This window comes from Phodopus roborovskii, unplaced genomic scaffold, assembly GCF_943737965.1.
Source record: "Phodopus roborovskii unplaced genomic scaffold, PHOROB, whole genome shotgun sequence".
NCBI lineage: Eukaryota > Metazoa > Chordata > Mammalia > Rodentia > Cricetidae > Phodopus > Phodopus roborovskii.
Genome location: NW_026126409.1, coordinates 12,894,863 through 12,911,121, shown reverse-complemented (window position 1 = coordinate 12,911,121; position 16,259 = coordinate 12,894,863). Strand labels below are relative to the sequence as shown.

General features: G+C 42.9%; 1 protein-coding gene across 1 annotated transcript; it reads right to left on the bottom strand.

Moving 5' to 3' along the window:
- Positions 1-623: 623 nt before the first annotated feature.
- Champ1 (chromosome alignment maintaining phosphoprotein 1) lies at positions 624-12,031 on the bottom strand. Its single transcript, XM_051182058.1, has 2 exons — positions 11,887-12,031; positions 624-4,098 (listed from the first exon to the last, which is right to left on the bottom strand). The coding sequence occupies exon 2, from the start codon at positions 4,054-4,056 to the stop codon at positions 1,741-1,743; it is 2,316 nt and encodes a 771-aa protein (XP_051038015.1). The 5' UTR covers positions 4,057-4,098; positions 11,887-12,031; the 3' UTR covers positions 624-1,740.
- Positions 12,032-16,259: the final 4,228 nt, after the last annotated feature.

The following is a 16,259-nucleotide window of genomic DNA, read 5'->3' as shown; positions in this document are numbered from 1 at the left end:
CCAGCCCACTCGAGTTAAGATGAGGCAGGTGAGACTGGCAACCACTGAAATCAAACAGCCTTTAGTGCACATTTTAGTACACTCATGTGCACGAGAGACTTCCAACAGTGCTCACAGTGGCTCCTAACTTACAGAACTCAGGGAAAACATAGCTCAGATGTTTCTGTCGGTCAACACAAGAAATTAGCATCCTAGCATCGCAGTTAGATGGAAATTCCTGTGGTTAATCTGGCTGAGTTGGGTGGATAGAGACGCTCATGGCATTAGTGAAGACATTTTCAGGAGTGGGTCATGAGGCTGTTCTGGCTAATGGTTTCAACCCCCCGAGTCTACTATTGGGAAGTGGCGGCACACTTGGAGGAAGGTTCGGCATTGAGGATGTTTTTGAGGGATGTACCTTGGCTCTGGCACTTCTCCACTCCTCCTCTATCTCCTGAATGCCATGAGGTGAGCAGTGTTCCTCTGCCACACACGGCCTTCCTACACATCATGAGCCTAAGAACCATTGAAACCTCCCAACCCATGAGCCAAAACAAGCCTTTCCCAAACCATCTTCCTTAGGGATCTGTCACAATGACAGAAGTCTGACTATAATGCAATTATTAAAAGAAAGTACACATGAAGATATTAACATGAAAGCCTTTTAATTTGGTTGATAAACATTTAACAAAATATGTTAGAATAATCATCCATGAAGAGAAAGAAGGTATTTACAATGACAAAACTATGTGAAACAAAATCAAAATGTTTCTAAGGAATGCCTTTTCAGACAGGGGTTCACTATGCTGCCAGGCTGGGCCCACATGGTCCCACCTCTGGCTCCCATGTAACTGAGACTAGTGTGCACTTCCTCACTATCTGTTCATTCATTTTCAACGGTGAGTCCGGAAGACTTCAACTCCTACTCATCACCCAGGTCTTGAGTCCCAGCAGGGAGCATGGAAGGCCCAGGAGTAGGAGTACAAACTCTAACTCATTTGGCAATTATGGATCATCTGTTAACATGAGCTGGCAGGGACATAAGGAAGACACACTGGAAATAACTACAGCTAAGTGTGATTTTAATCACATGGTCTTGTCAGTCTGCAGAAAATAGCAAACTGCTTAGGTACTACTCAATCATCCTGTCAGCAAAAAACCAGTGACCCCCAAGACTCCAGCTCCACAACACCAAGAAAAGTATTAAAGATTCTTACACTGATTTTACATGAAGAGGATATGAAACATGATTCAAAAGTACTTATAAGATTAACAAAATTTTTCCCAGATTTATTTTTCATGCTCAATTCTCAAACAATCTTTTTTTTTAAAGGTACTGGAGATTGATCTGTGGAACAGCTAGTATGCAAAACATGCTAGGCAAGTGCTCTACCACTGAGCCCTCTACCTAATAATTTTTATGATCTGAAATCAATTACACAGAGAGAGGAGAAAGGTTTAATTAGGTTTAAACTTGTTTACTAAATGAACTGCCTATCTCCTCAAATTCCTTGCATTATGACTAAAATGAACTTAAGGATAATGAACTATATCCACCTGGAATACATAGCAGTAATGTATTGACTTATTAAACATACAGCCACATAAACAGGAGATGATATGAAAAAAAAACCAAGTGCTTATTCTTTATGATGGTATTAAGACGAACAGGGTACACTACATGTACACAGCATCTACTAGGCTATTCAACAAGCTTGGGTTTAGCAACCAACATAGTAGAGCAGGTATTTTGTTTCAAAGTCACATCTGTGGCCCCTCCAATGGTGACTCAAGGGCTTCCATCAGCTTCTTATTTGCCTCTTCATTATGCCGACTTTGACAATGAGTTAAATGTTTCTTAAAGCCTCTTGGGAAATTTGATTCAAAATTACAGCGTGGACATTTAAGTAAACTTTGCCCATGGGCTGCTACATGATTTTTAAGTAGTGACTCCAAAAGAAATGCTTTCCCACAAATTGTGCACTTGTATGGGCTATGGACATTGTGCTTATTAACTAAGTGATGCAAAACAGCACCTTTTTTCATGGCACGACAGCAACAAATTTTGCAATAGTATTTCCCTTTTCCACGCTTCATGTATTTTGCAATCTCCTCCTCAGAAATGAACGCCTCCTTCTCTTCGGTGAACTGGAGCACATTTTTAGACTGCTCTGGACTACTCATCTCCATTTTGTTTTCTTTGCCAAAATCAATAGATTCTACATCCACCTGTTCTTGGTCACTGCTTGACTCCTGGCCCTTGATGTCTATGGTGTCTAAATCGGTTCTGATGTACTCACTGCTACTGAGCTCAGTATCTGAGTTCTCCTGGCTGTCTTTCTTGAGCTTCTTGGAAGAAGGAAATAAAGCATCCTCTAACAGTTTCTTGGGTGTAGCCAGAAGCCCTTCCTGGGCCAGACTATCACATTTCCCATCATCTCCAGCTTCCAGTTGCAGCTCCTCACTCAACTCAGAGGCCTTCTGAGCATCTGAGAACACAGCAGGTTTGGGGAGCTCAGGGAAAAGCACATGCTTCCGGGACTCTGGGAAAAGCGAACGTTTCCGTGTCTCGGGAGAAGCAGGAAGGACTGTTTTGGGGGAATCCGGAAACAGTGTGGACTTCCGAGGCTCAGCATCAATAGAGAGGACAGGCTTCCATACGTCTGAGGCTGCCTTTGGGGGCTCAGTGGAGCCAGGAGAAGCATGCTTCCGTGTCTCGGGGAAGCTGCCAGACTTCTGAGAGTCTGTGATGAAGGACTTCCAGTGGTCAGGAGAACCATGACAAGTTTTCTGGGACTCAGAGAAATCAAGTGAAGCAGGAGAGCTTTTCCTCTGGTCAGGAGAAGGTTTCCTAAGCTCTGGAGATCCTGCTGGACTTCGGATCTCAGGAGAGAGAGGTGGGGCTGGTCTGCGAAGCTCAGGTGACAAAGTGAGAGGTGTCTTTCGTAGCTCAGGAGGACCAGACTTCCATGACTCTGGAGATGTGGGGGGTGTCTTCCAGGAACCAGATGAGACGGAAGACTTCCAGGGTGCGGCAGACACAGGTGGAGCTGGCTTCCAAGGTCCAGGCGATACAGAAGGTATTGGCTTCCAAGGTCCAGGGGACATAGATGAAGCGGGTTTAGATGACTTCCAAGGTCCCGATGTTGATGAAGGACTGGACTTCCAAGGTCGAGGAGAACCAGGCGGCCCTGGCTTCCATGAACCTGGTGATACTGCTGGGGCTGGTCTCCGTGGCTCTGAAGTGATGGCAGGGAATGGCTTCCAAACCTCAGAAGACTCCGATGGAGATGGCTTCCTTGGCTCAGGGGAGGCAGTCCTCACTGGCTTCCGAGATTCAGGGGATGCGGTTAGGGACGGCCCCCAAGGCTCAGGAGATGTGGCCAGAACTGGTGACTCTGGAGACAAGGCACAAGGGGGAGCCCCTGTATCTGCAAAGGGAGAGTGCTTCTGGGGTTTGGAGCTAACAAGAGCAGACTTGAAAGACTCAGGAGAAGCAGGAGCAGGCTTCTGCAGCTCAGAAACCACACTGGCTGTGTCTAGGCATTCAGGGGAAGAGACAGAAGCAGTTTTTGAGGTCTCAGCAGGGAAACAAGGGGCCTGTGGCTCAGAAGAAATGGGGCCAGGATCCTGAGGCTCCAGGGCAGGAGGAACAGATTTGTGTGGCTCTGGAGACACACTTGGACCAGTTTTCTGTGTTTCTACGGGGAGGGCAGGAGTGGGCCTCGCTTCTGCTGGGTCGAACGCTGTGCTCTGGGGTTCAGTCTCTTTGCTCAGCTGGTCCTTTGGCTTATCTGAGCACTTGTCAGAGGCCGAGGCTGCGTGCTTGGCTGTGATGTGGTGGTACACGTTGGAAAAGATCTTGCTTGTAAAGAAGCACTTATGGCAGTGGAAGAGCTTGGCACTCTTCTGGTAGAATATCAACCTGCCCAGCCCTGCAGCGTCCATGGCATCACATGACTCAGGGTGGGTAGAACCCATGTGCACCTGCACATTCTCATAGTCAGTGCCTCTGAAACCACAGTGCTCACACTCCAGCCTCAGGGATGGCTTATGCACTTCAGGAAACACTTCCATCTTCTGCTAATGCAAACTGCTGTGCCTTAACGGCTTTCCACCCTGCTGCAACAGAGAGAGAGGTTATTTCAGGGACACTGTGCCGAGTAAGCATTCTCTGCACAGCTTCAAGTCCAGAAGGCAGAGGCTACTGCACAGAACGGCTCCGCAGGAGACTGATTCTTACTCTCTGGGTTTTATTTTCTATAGATCATCTCACAATATCCCCCTAACACCATCACCCAAGGAGTATTCTCATCTACAGGCCAAGAAACTCCATATCCAAAGAAACCCAACCGACTGGACTTCTAGTCAGGGGTTACAACTCTTGCAGTTTCTCAAGAATGAACTTTCTGCAGCTTTACACTTAGATCCTAAAACCCTGAATCTACCAGCTGTCATCACACAGAGGTAATGATACACATCTTAAATCCAGGAAGAAACTTTAGATCCTTTCTAGGAAATTAGTTAAATCTAACTATGGAAAGGCTGTTTTAACCTGATCCTGGCTGGACTTTCTATCAATTTTTGTAAGATTTTCTCCAACCTTAAAGTAAAAACAGAGCAGCTATTGCAAAGGCCTCTGAGCAAGACCTTACAGTGCTCTTCAGAGCATTCCAGCAATGGTCACACAGGGAACGCTATGGAGGCTGGAATTTTAAGCCAGTGTTTTCACTGCAGCTAGTGCTACTAAGGAAATGTTCAGGGACACAGCATGTGACACACCTGGATCATACTACACTATTTGTGTCTAACCTCTTTAAGAGCCTATCTAGGACATTTTTATATAGCGAGTAAGCATAGAATTCCCTTCTAGTCTTTGTATTTGGACTATTTCTGTAGAGAATATTTCTAGTAGATTACATGGCTCAAAGTACTTGGTTAAACATAACCATATGCAAGAGTACAGATGAGAAAGAATCCCCCAACTCCTCAAAACTGAATAAAGTTAATTGTCCTTCCTATAATAGGTGGCAACTAGTATATCACACTGATGCTTACTTAATGTTTTCCTTCTTTGAGTTTGCTTACTTCCTTTTTTTTTTTTTTTTTTTAAGCAGGGCTAGTTTGCACTGATTAACCACCTGAAAACAAGACAAACCTTCTACCTCAATCTCATGAGTACTGGGATTACAGGAGTAAACCACATCAACTTTACTATGTCTTTCTTTTTGGTTTTTCGAGATAAGGATTCTCTGTGTAGACCTGGCTATCCTGGAACTTGCATTGTAGACCAGCCTGGCCTTGAACTGACAGACATCAACCGGTCTCGGTCTCTGCAGGGATTAAAATTGTGCGCAGCTGTCACTGCCTGCCACCACACCCCAGCTGGCCTTAAGTTCTTGATCCACCTGCCTAGATCCACCTGCTAGATTTACAAACATGCTTCACCACATCTGGCTTAAGTTATGTTTTCTTACCTTATTTTTTAGTCATTTAGTATGTTTTTTCTAATTTCAATTGTTTCATTCTTCTTTTTAAACACTTATATCCTTTGGTTTGCTATTTTTCATTTTTACAATTTCATAGATATGTAATGTATTTACATAATCCTCCCCATTCCAATCTGTCCATGTTGTCACTCCCCCATTAATTCGCAGCTTATGTAATTTCACATTTTTGACAAGCATTCAGATTGCTAGTACAATGAGTACAGAGAGTAGACTGGTCTATAAGAGTTCCAGGACAGCCAGGACTGTAATACAGAGAAACCTTGTCTTGGTAAACAAAAAAGCCCAAAAAAGACACACACAGATATTCTGTACATCCCAACCATCACTGACATTCAAGAGGACCAAGAACACAAAGCAAAAGGGCTCTGTGAAAAGGCAAGCACAATTTGGCCAGGCAGACACACTGCCAATCAATACACTCCTGGTGAGCTCTAGCACATCCACCACCCCTCCCCTATCACCACTTTCATTCTGTAGCCCCACCCCTCCTCTTCTCAACCCACCTGCCAAGCACCTCTTCATCTCCCAAACTCCAAAGCCCAATTAGTGTAAACTGCCTGCTCACAACTTCTTGAGTCTCCTAGACACAGTATAACTCTAAACATGGCACATGTCTTCTTTAGTCTAATTCCTGCCAGTTCTCAAGTGCTATTCACATGTAATTAATTCCCTGACTCTTCAAACTTGCAGTCTTCCCCAAGGCATTTTTTCTCCTTTACTGTCCATCTTGTTGCCTTACCCAATAGGCAAATCCATTCATCCTTTAGACTGGTCACCTTAAAGCAAGGCACATTCCCACTTCCTCTCAGTTTCTCTTCACTTCCAGTCAGATGCCCATTTCCCACAAACCCTTCACCACCTGTCATCTCAGCTTGATTGCACACCTAGCCACAGCTCTCTAGAGCCAGGACAAGCCATCCATTTGTTTACCCCTGTAACCCTTCCATGTACCTGTCAGTGTGTGCTCACAGTTATAATATTGTCTCATGAAGACTGGGAACTTCACAGACTTTAAAAGTAGGGAATACCTGTGTGCCCATTTCAAAAATCAAGAGCTTGAAGGTCACCCTCAGCTATAAATTGTTTCACATCCAGGATACACAGAGACCCTGTCTCAAAAATTAAAAAGCATCAGTAACTCCAATACACAGCTGAGGAAACATGTAAGACTAACATTAAAGGTCCTATTCAATCAACATCAGGCAAATAATCAGAACCTGACAAAAGACAAGATATCCTTAGATACCATGATCAAACAAAGAAAAGCCAGCACAATCAAGCTTTGTAATCCATGTATCAATTGCACAAACCTAAGGTGCATCTCCAGTCTCCAGCTCTGGATAAGCATTTCCCCTCTAAGACAGGGTTTTTCTGTGCAGCCCTGGCTGTCCTAGAACTCACTCGGTACACCAGGCTGGTCTGAAATTCGGGGAGATTCGCCTGCCTTTGGCCCCCCATCCCCAAGTGCTGGAATTAAAAGCAAGTACCACCACCTCACAGCAGACAAGAATACTTGTAGGAATATCTAATGGGGGCAGGGGTGTGGCTTAATGGAACAGCACTTGCCTAGCATTAGCAATGGAAAGAATGGGGGGGGGGGGAGAAGCCTAGCAAATTGCAAACATAGCATGTTGGCAAGCAGCATTAAAAAATAATCACTTGTGAACACAGACATGTAATGTCACTAAGGAGAATTTACAAATAATACAGAAAAGTTTTATTTATTTATTTACTTATTTTTGGTTTTCCGAGACAGGGTTTCTCTGTATTTTGGAACCTGTCTTGGAACTCGCTCTGTAAACCAGGCCGATTCATATTAAGAAAAACCTCTAAAGGTTTACAGTGTGTTTTAAAAAATACGTAGGCTTGGGAGAGAATTTTAAAAAAATGGTTTTAAAAAGACAGAGAACAGCTGGGTGTGGCAGCACATGCCTTTAATCCCAGCACTTGAGAGACAGAGGCAAGCAAATCTTGTGATTTCAAAGTAAACCTTGTATGCAGAGTAAATTCCAGGACAGATAAGAGACACACAGAGAAACCCTGTCTCAAAAAATAGAAAAGCCACAAATTCTGGAGAGAATTTGTATACAGTATGGTATTATATTGTCTTTGTATTGTTTGACTGCTGAGGAAACAACAACTGTTAAAGGAAATGCTGCTGGATTAATTCAATTTATATATTTTAAAAATGCTTTGACTTCAAAATTTAAGTCTAAGGACAAGTTACTGAGGAAAAGGATTTCTATTTTTGTTTCCACAGAAAATGAAAAGCTGTGGATTCCTTCCAGACTAATGTGGTTTGAGCAAGCCAGACCCCCTGAAACAGAGTTCCTGGTGATCCAACATTCAAAACAGCTTGAACAGGCAGCCTTGCAGACTACAGCCAGGATTGCTGCATCTGCTTAGGATCCCCATGACAGCTCCCCTTACCAGCAGGAAAGAACAACGCCCAAATTCCCAAATATTGTTTGTTTGTTTTCATTTAAATGGACTTGGTTATAAATGGTTAATGATCACAACCAATCTCTTTTTAAAGGTAAAAAGGGGATTATGGTATAGATATGAATACTATTCCCAAATATTGTTTATGTTTGTTTTCATTTAAATGGACTTGGTTATAAATGGTTAATGATCACAACCAATCTCTTTTTAAAGGTAAAAAGGGGATTATGGTATAGATATGAATACTTTGTTTTGGAATGGATTTTCATTTATTGATACAATTTAAGGTCCATTTTGTGATATCTATATTTCTCTTGTTTAGGTATTGTGTTTATATAGCTCATTTAGGAATGTAATGTATAATTTAGTATAGATTATAGATAATTACCTATAATAGTCAAAGCTTAGAGATAAGTTAGTTAGGTTTTCAAGATACAGAGATGTATTTGAGATGGATAGGAATTCTTCAAACCTTTCAAAGACCTACAGAATATGGCATTTAAAATGGTTTAGGGTTTTTCTTGACAGTGAGACATAAATGATCCTGGCAACACCACCTATGTCAGAAAGGAAGATGGACATTGAAGAAACACGTATGGAGTTTGCAAGACTAGCCATTTGGACAAGATACTGCTCTTGTCTGGACTGTTTGACTTTATGCTGTATCAACTGGACATGCAGGACCCACAAAAAAGTGACTGCTGATTCAAGATGGACATTGCTACAGAGTTCCTGCTTCATGGAAGAGTCTGCCAGACAGTCTGCAGGACACACAGAAAAGTGACTGACAAACTGCCAATACAGAAAGACAGTTTAAACTTTCCTGCTTTGCTGAAGAGGCTGGCAGACATACTATGGCCTATGGGCTGAAGATGGAAGATTACAGAACTTCTGGTGACTTACCAGGCAGTGAGTTGTCTCTGTCACTTCTTGAGTTTATATATTATCTTTCTGTGGTCTTTGAAGGAGTTGAAGACAGACAGTTATGGTTACAGTTTTTCTTAATTAGGATTAAAGATAAGTTAAATAGACTTTAGACACACAAAGATAGGTTAGATGATGAAATGTTTTCTTAAATCTTACTAAATGTTAATGGGCTAAATATTGTTAATTGTGATTCTTATTTGATAACTGTTATGTTATATATTTTGCTATGTTAAGGTTAAGACCCTTCTCTTTATTTTAGACAGAAAAGAGGAGATGATGGGAGATGTCATTCTGTATATGTTTCTCATACTGGTTAATGAATAAAGCACTGTTGGCCAATAGAAAAGGAAGATAGGAGGGACTAGGAGACAAGAAGGAAAGAGGAAGTAGAAAGGAGGAGTGAAGATGGAGAGCCTGGAGAAAACAGAATGCCGCCGGCTCCCCGATAAGAGGACCACGTGGAAATACTAGATTAACAGAAATGGGTTAATAATTAAGACAGAGCTAGCCGATAAGAAACTAGTAATGGGCCAACAGAATTATATCAAATACAGAGTCTCAGTGTGTTAATTGGGGCTGGCGCGGCGGACCAAAGCCCGGCTCAGAAAAGTTTTACTTTTTAAAAAAATTTATGTATCTGAGTATTTTGCTCACATTTATGTCTGTGCACTGCATGTGTGCCTGGTACCAAGAGAAGAGTGCATCAGAACTAGGGCTACAGACAGTTGTGAGCTACCCTGTGGGTGATGAGAATCAAACCTGGGTTCTTTGCAAGAACAAGTTTTCTTCACCCCTGAACCAGCTCTCCAGCCCCAGAAAACAGTTTTATAAAAATGCTTTATCATGAATTGGAACAAGGTATTCTGTCAAGTAGTAGTACAATGAGAAATTCGCAATCAATACAGTTCGAAAATGGCCTACAGGACTTGGGTCCAATCTTTTCATTTTACAACAGAGAAAAACACTGAGAAAGTAACTCTACCTTTTAAAATTTTGTTAGCATTCTTAAGGCTTTTTAAATGAAAAAAAAATTGTTTGCATACAATATATTCTGATCATGATTTGCCTTCCCCCAACTCCTTACAGATCCTCCCCACCAACTCAACTCCATAATAACCTGATAACGAATCTTTGTTAACAATGCCCACAAACTTGAGGCTAGATTCCAACACTCCCAACACTAACTAAAAATAATTCACTAAAGTATGAGCTCTAACCACTGGTGTGGTCAGCTGACCACATAGTAGTCTTCTATACAGTGGTACACTGTAGGGTATCTGTCACACACCTACCCCCACACATTTTCTTCCTTGAAACCTAATACTATTTGATAGTTTTTTTTTTTTTTTTAAGATAAGGTCTTTCTGCATAGCTCTGGCTGTCCTGAAACTCACTATATAGACCAGGCTGGCTTTGAACTCAAGAGATCCATCTGAATCTGCTTCCCGAGTGCTGGGATTAAAGGTGTGCACCTGGGATTAAAGGTGTGAAGCCTTATGGATCTTCTTCTAAAAATACATTATGGAGCCGGATGTTAGTGACACACACCTTTAGTCTCACCACTCGTGGGAGGAAGAGGCAGGTAGATCTCTGTCTACAGACCTAGTTCCAGGACAGCCTCCAAAGCAATACAGAGAAATCCTGTCTCGAAAAACAGAACAAAACAAAACAAAAGAACACTTTGGGGGCTGGAGAGTAGGCTCAGAGGTTAAGAACACTGGCTGCTCTTCCAGAGGTCCTGAGTTCAATTTCCAGCAACCACATGATGCCCCCTTCTGGCATAAAGTCAATAAAGCACTTGTATTCTTAAATAAATAAATCTTTAGTAATAAATTTTGATATTAAAAACTCAACACAGAACACGTGTAAACTGACTGGCTGTCAAATTGGCATCCTGGGGAAAGGGAGCCTCAACTGAAGGACTGTGTCTATCGGACTGGTTTATAGCCAAGAAAATGTGGGGCATTCTTGATTTCCAATAGATATGGTAAGTACCATCCCTAAACATGTAGTAGACCTTTGCTGGTTCAGAGAGCTGAACTGTGAGGCTGGGAGCAAGCCAGTAAGCAGCTTCACTCCGTGTTTTCTGCTTGAGTCCCTGCTCTCAATTCCCTCAACAATGGACTATCAGATGAAACAAACTCTTCCCTCCCCCAAATTATTTTTGACCATAGCAACAGAAAACAAATCAAGACATTGATTTTATTAGTTTGTACACATACTGTGTAACACTGTTTCTTTATGAAGTGCTTTTTTTTAAAGGCTATAAATTTTTTAACTGGCTTTGTGTTTAAAGAAAAACTGAACAGAAAGCGCAAAGAACTCCCCACGCTTCTACTTATTTTTCTGATTCTATTAACAATTTGCGTTAATTGGTGGGGTAGTTTGTAACGACTGATACTTTTTGTTCCCTCATGCTGGGATGGAACCCAAGGCCTCACTCTTGCTAAGCAAAGGCTCAACCAGCGAGCCGCAAGCCCAGCCTAAACTTAGAACGTCCACCGTTTGCAGGAGAGGCCACTCTTGATGTTGCAGAGCGCGCTGCGCACCACCTGTGCACCATTGAGGTCCTTAGAGTAATTTAACTGCTCCCAGAGTTCCTTATGTTCCTGACAAGCACCATCTGTTTGCCGAGGGGGGCAGAACCGCTGGACACCGAGCAACTTCAAGTTCAAAAGGGAGGCAACGCTAGACTGGTACCAGTTTAGACCCCATAGCAAGTGCCCTCCCTCGGAAACACGGGGCTGGGTTCCCCGGACAAGACTAACCGGTCCGTGGTCCACGTCGGGGGTGTGGCTTCTGCTGACGATCACCGATCCTTGGGGACTCTGGAGAGTAGCCCCACAGTAAATTCGAGACCGACTCTGAGCCCTCCCACCCCGGCCACCGAGGCGGCGAGCAGAGGAGCCCACTGTGCGCTCCGGCCTCCAGGCCGCGCCGAGCGCACCGATGCGCCCGCCCGCTCTCACCGAGGCGCCCGCCGGCCCGCCCTCCGCAGTCCGCACCAAGGCGCCCGCCAGCTCCTCACCCTCCTGCGATGTGTCCCGAAGTGAAGAAGAGGAAACGCCCCCAGGAAAAGCCGGGAGGGAGGCCGCACGGCCTCGGGAATGGCGGCTGGACGCAAGACCAGCCGGGAAGTAGCGCGCGCTCGCACCGGAAGTACCTCCGCGTGCCTCCGGCTCTTCCCCCCCCCCATGGTTTCCTAGCTGGGCGGGGCTGGGGGATGCCAGCGGTCCAGCTCCTGACTCCAAGCCTCCTTTCCTTCTTCCTTTTGTCTTTTATTTGTCCCTTCTGCTGAAGGACGCATTCGTTGTCATACTGTCTTTAATAGAAACGCAAGCAAATGCAAGGCTTTCAGAGGACAGTAAGGCTTTCAGAGTTCATGTTTGCAAACTCAAACTCCAGAAATCGTCTTCAACTGCAGTTGCAATGCATTCGCCTTTACGTTTCTTAGAACACCTATGTAATGTTTTAAGTTTTTGCCACTTTTTGTTTTGGTTTCTTGTGTTTGGGTTTTGGATGGAAATGAACCCAGTGCTCCCTCACTTAAGCACCCCATGCTGTCTGACACATAAAACATTCCTGGTTTTTCATTGGTTGGTTTGTCTTTTTTAAGACAGGGTCTCTCCCTAAGTAGCCTGAGTTGAGATTCACCTGTTCCCACCTTCCAGGTCCTGGGCTCAAAAGCACTTGCCACCACACGATTTCCTAAACCACTTTTGAGACTCCACTATCCAATGGTCAGCTCTCTTCTAGGTGGTCCCTTAACCATCACCTTCCCGTGTGGCTCTCTCAATGTTTGGAATCAGCTGTCATCCGTCAATCATTGGGGTTGGGAGGTCTTGGAGTAGCTAGAAATAGTTATGAACCCTATGATGAGCCAGGCATCACTAGGGAGGCAGAGGCAGGTGGATCTCTGTGAGTTCGAGGCCCGCCCGGTTTAGAGAGAGAGAGAGAGAGAGAGAGAGAGAGAGAGGGAGGGAGGGAGGGAGGAAGGGAGGGAGGAAGAGAGATTTTAAATTTGAATTTAATGTTCCTTAATGTCCTGGTTTGCTTCGATATAGGAAAGCCAAGGAACTTCAGTCTTGCCTCAGTTGTGGTAGTGGTCGTTGCTTTATTCTCAACATTGGGATTAATGCCTCCTGGTATTATAACACTCTCTTTTTAGTCACTTTCAACCTATGTGTCTTCCCAAATCCAGATGGCTTCCAGCAGCATTTATTAGAAAAATAATACACCTTTTATACACTAGAGTTGCACATAGGATTAAATGTGAGCTGGGTGTGGCTTTGAGGTCAGGAGCTGAGGAATCTGCCACCAGTCATATGTTAATGAAGGGCAGTTCCTCTTGCAAGCTGCAACTTTCCTCAGTTTCCAAATGCCTGACCTTGGGGAAAAGGACTTCTTCCAGGGATCAGACACTATAATACAACTTAAGAGCAATTTTCATTCCTCAATGGGATAAGCCCTGCTGTTCCCTAATTGCATCCCTTTGTGTCTTACTCTATGGGCCTGTTCCCTTCAAACACTCCCCAAAGGGAAGGTCCTGATGTCTTACTTTTTCCATTATACTGCACCATTCTGGCTTCTCTATACTTACTAACTGAACTCTTGCTTGCTCTTATGGCCATCTCAGGCTCTGGATTTGAATTGTAGGCATTTCATCCTTGGGATCAGGTATGTCTAGTAAATCTCTAACTTGTTCTTGGTGTAATTATAAGGGGACAATGGGATTCCTGGTTCCACAGCAGTGTGGATTTTTTCCCCAAAGAATTATTTTGGTTAAGGAGGCTGCCATTTTATGTTTTCATCATTCCATGCCCGCATAAAACTTCCCAAAGGAAAGGCACAAGGGAACACATTGTGAGAGTCATTAGAAATGAAAGCAAACGGTGGTGAAGTGTTGATGGGAGATGCCATTATGTATATATGTTTCTCATACTGGTTAATAATAAAGCACTGTTGGCCAATAGGAAAGGAAGATAGGAGGGACTAGGAGACAAGGAGGAAATAGGAAGTAGTAAGGAGGAGTCAAGATGGAGAGTCTGAAGAAAGCAGTATGCCGCCGGCTCCCCGGTAAGAGAAAAACATAGATCAGCAGAAATGGGTTAATAATTAAGACAGAGCTAGCCGATAACAAACTAGTAACTGGCCAACATATAATATCTAATACAGAGTCTCTGTGTGTTATTTTGGGGCTGGCTTGGTGGCAGAACAAGAGCCGGCGGCGGGTAGAAAAACCCATTCTCCTTACAAATGGCGCCCACGTGGCTAGTAAGAACTTCCACTTAAAATTTAACAAAAGCTTTAAAAAGGGTTTTACAAACAAAAGAACAGAGACAAGCAAGGTTTCTTGGTAACAGCATTTTTCTCGGTTGGACTCTGACTTGCTAGAGACAAGCAGATATTCGCGTGGCTCCTTTAAGGGAAGGTTCCTGACTCAACATAAACGGCAAAAAACCGCACAGCTAACAGTTTATTGGTGTATATGAGAGATGGTGATGGCAGTGACCACATCTCCAAGCCGGCAGCATGCCTGCTGGATGGCAGCGTTGACGAGAGCAGTGACCACAGCTTTCATTGCTGGCGGTAAAAGCACCCGCCACCATCTTTGATAACCACGGCTGACACAGCTATGACTTTCATTTTAGCAATGTTGTTGTTTACCAGATAAAAGACTTGTGGCCAGACGAAGATAAAGATTTACAGTAAAGACAGATTCATATTAAGAAAAACCTCTAAAGGTTTACAGTGTGTTTTAGAATATACGTAGACATGAAAAAAAAATGGTTTTAAATAGACAAAGAGGAACTGGGTGTTGTAGCACACGCCTTTAATCCCAGCACTCAGGAGACAGAGGCAAGCAGATCTCTGTGATTTGCAAAGTAAACCTGGTATGCAGAGTAAATTCCAGGACAGATAAGAGTTACACAGTGAAACCCTATGTCAAAAAATAAAAAAATAAAAGTAAAATAAACAGTAATAATAAAGCCACGTAAAGATGAAAAGCTCAGAGAGAATCTGGTTACTGTATGCTATTGTGTTGTCTCTACATTGTTTGACTGCTGAGAAAATAACAACTGATAAAGGAAATGCTGCTGGATTAATTCAATTTATATATTTTAAAAATGCTTTGACTCAAAAATTTAAGTCTAAGGACAAGTTACTGGGGAAAAGAATTTCTATTTTTGTTTCCACAGAAAATGAAAAGCTGTGGATTCCTTCCAGACTAATGTGGTTTGAGCAAGCCAGGCCCCCTGAAACAGGGTTGTTGGTGATCCAACATTCAAAACAGCTGAACAAAACAGCCTTGCAGACTACAGCCAAGATTTCTGCGTCTTCTCAGGATCCCCCATGACAGCACCCCCTGTCAGCAGGAAGTAGTTTGGAAAGAACGACGCCCAAATTCCCAAATATTGTTTATAAATGTTTGTTTTCATTTAAATGGACTTGGTTATAAATGGTTAATGATCACAACCAATATTCTTTTTAAAGGTAAAAAGGGAATTATGGTATAGATATGGATACTTTGTATTGGAATGGATTTTCATTTACTGATACAATTTAAGGTCAATGTTGTGATATGTATATTTCTCTTCTTGTTTAGGTATTGTGTTTATATAGCTCATTTAGAAATGTAATGTATAATGTAGTACAGATTATAGATAATTACCTATGATAGTCAAAGCTTAGAGTTAAGTTAGTTAGGTTTTCAAGATAAACAGAGATGTATTTGAGATAGATAGGCATTCTTCAAACCTTTCAAAGACCTACAGAATATGGCATTTAAAATGGTTTAGGATTTTCGTGACAGTGAGACATAATTGCTCTTGGCAATACCACCTGCAACAGAAAGGAAGATGGACATTGAAGAAACTCGTTATGGAGTTTGCTTTCAATATGGCAAGACTAGCCATGTGGACAAGATACTGCTCTTGTCTGGACTGTTTGACTTTGTGCTATATAAACTGGACATGCAGGACCCATAGAAAAGTGATTGCTGATTCAAGATGGACATTGCTACAGAGTTCCTGCTTCATGGAAGAGTCTGCGAGACAGTATGCAGGACACAGAGAAAAGTGACTGATAAACTGCCAATACAAGAAGACAGTTTAAAGTTTCCTGTGTTGCTGAAGAGTCTGCTAGACACACTATGGCCTATGGGCTGAAGATGGAAGATTACAAAAGAACCTTGGGTGACCAGGCAGTGAGTTGTCTCTGTCATTTCTAGAGTTTATATATTATCCTTCTGTGGTCTTTGAAGGAGTTGAAGACAGATAGTTATGGTTATCGTTTTCCTTAGTTAGGTTTACAGATAAGTTACAAATAGGACTTTGGACTCACAAATATAGGATAGATGATAGAATAGTTTCTTTTAATCTTGATAAATGTTAATGGACT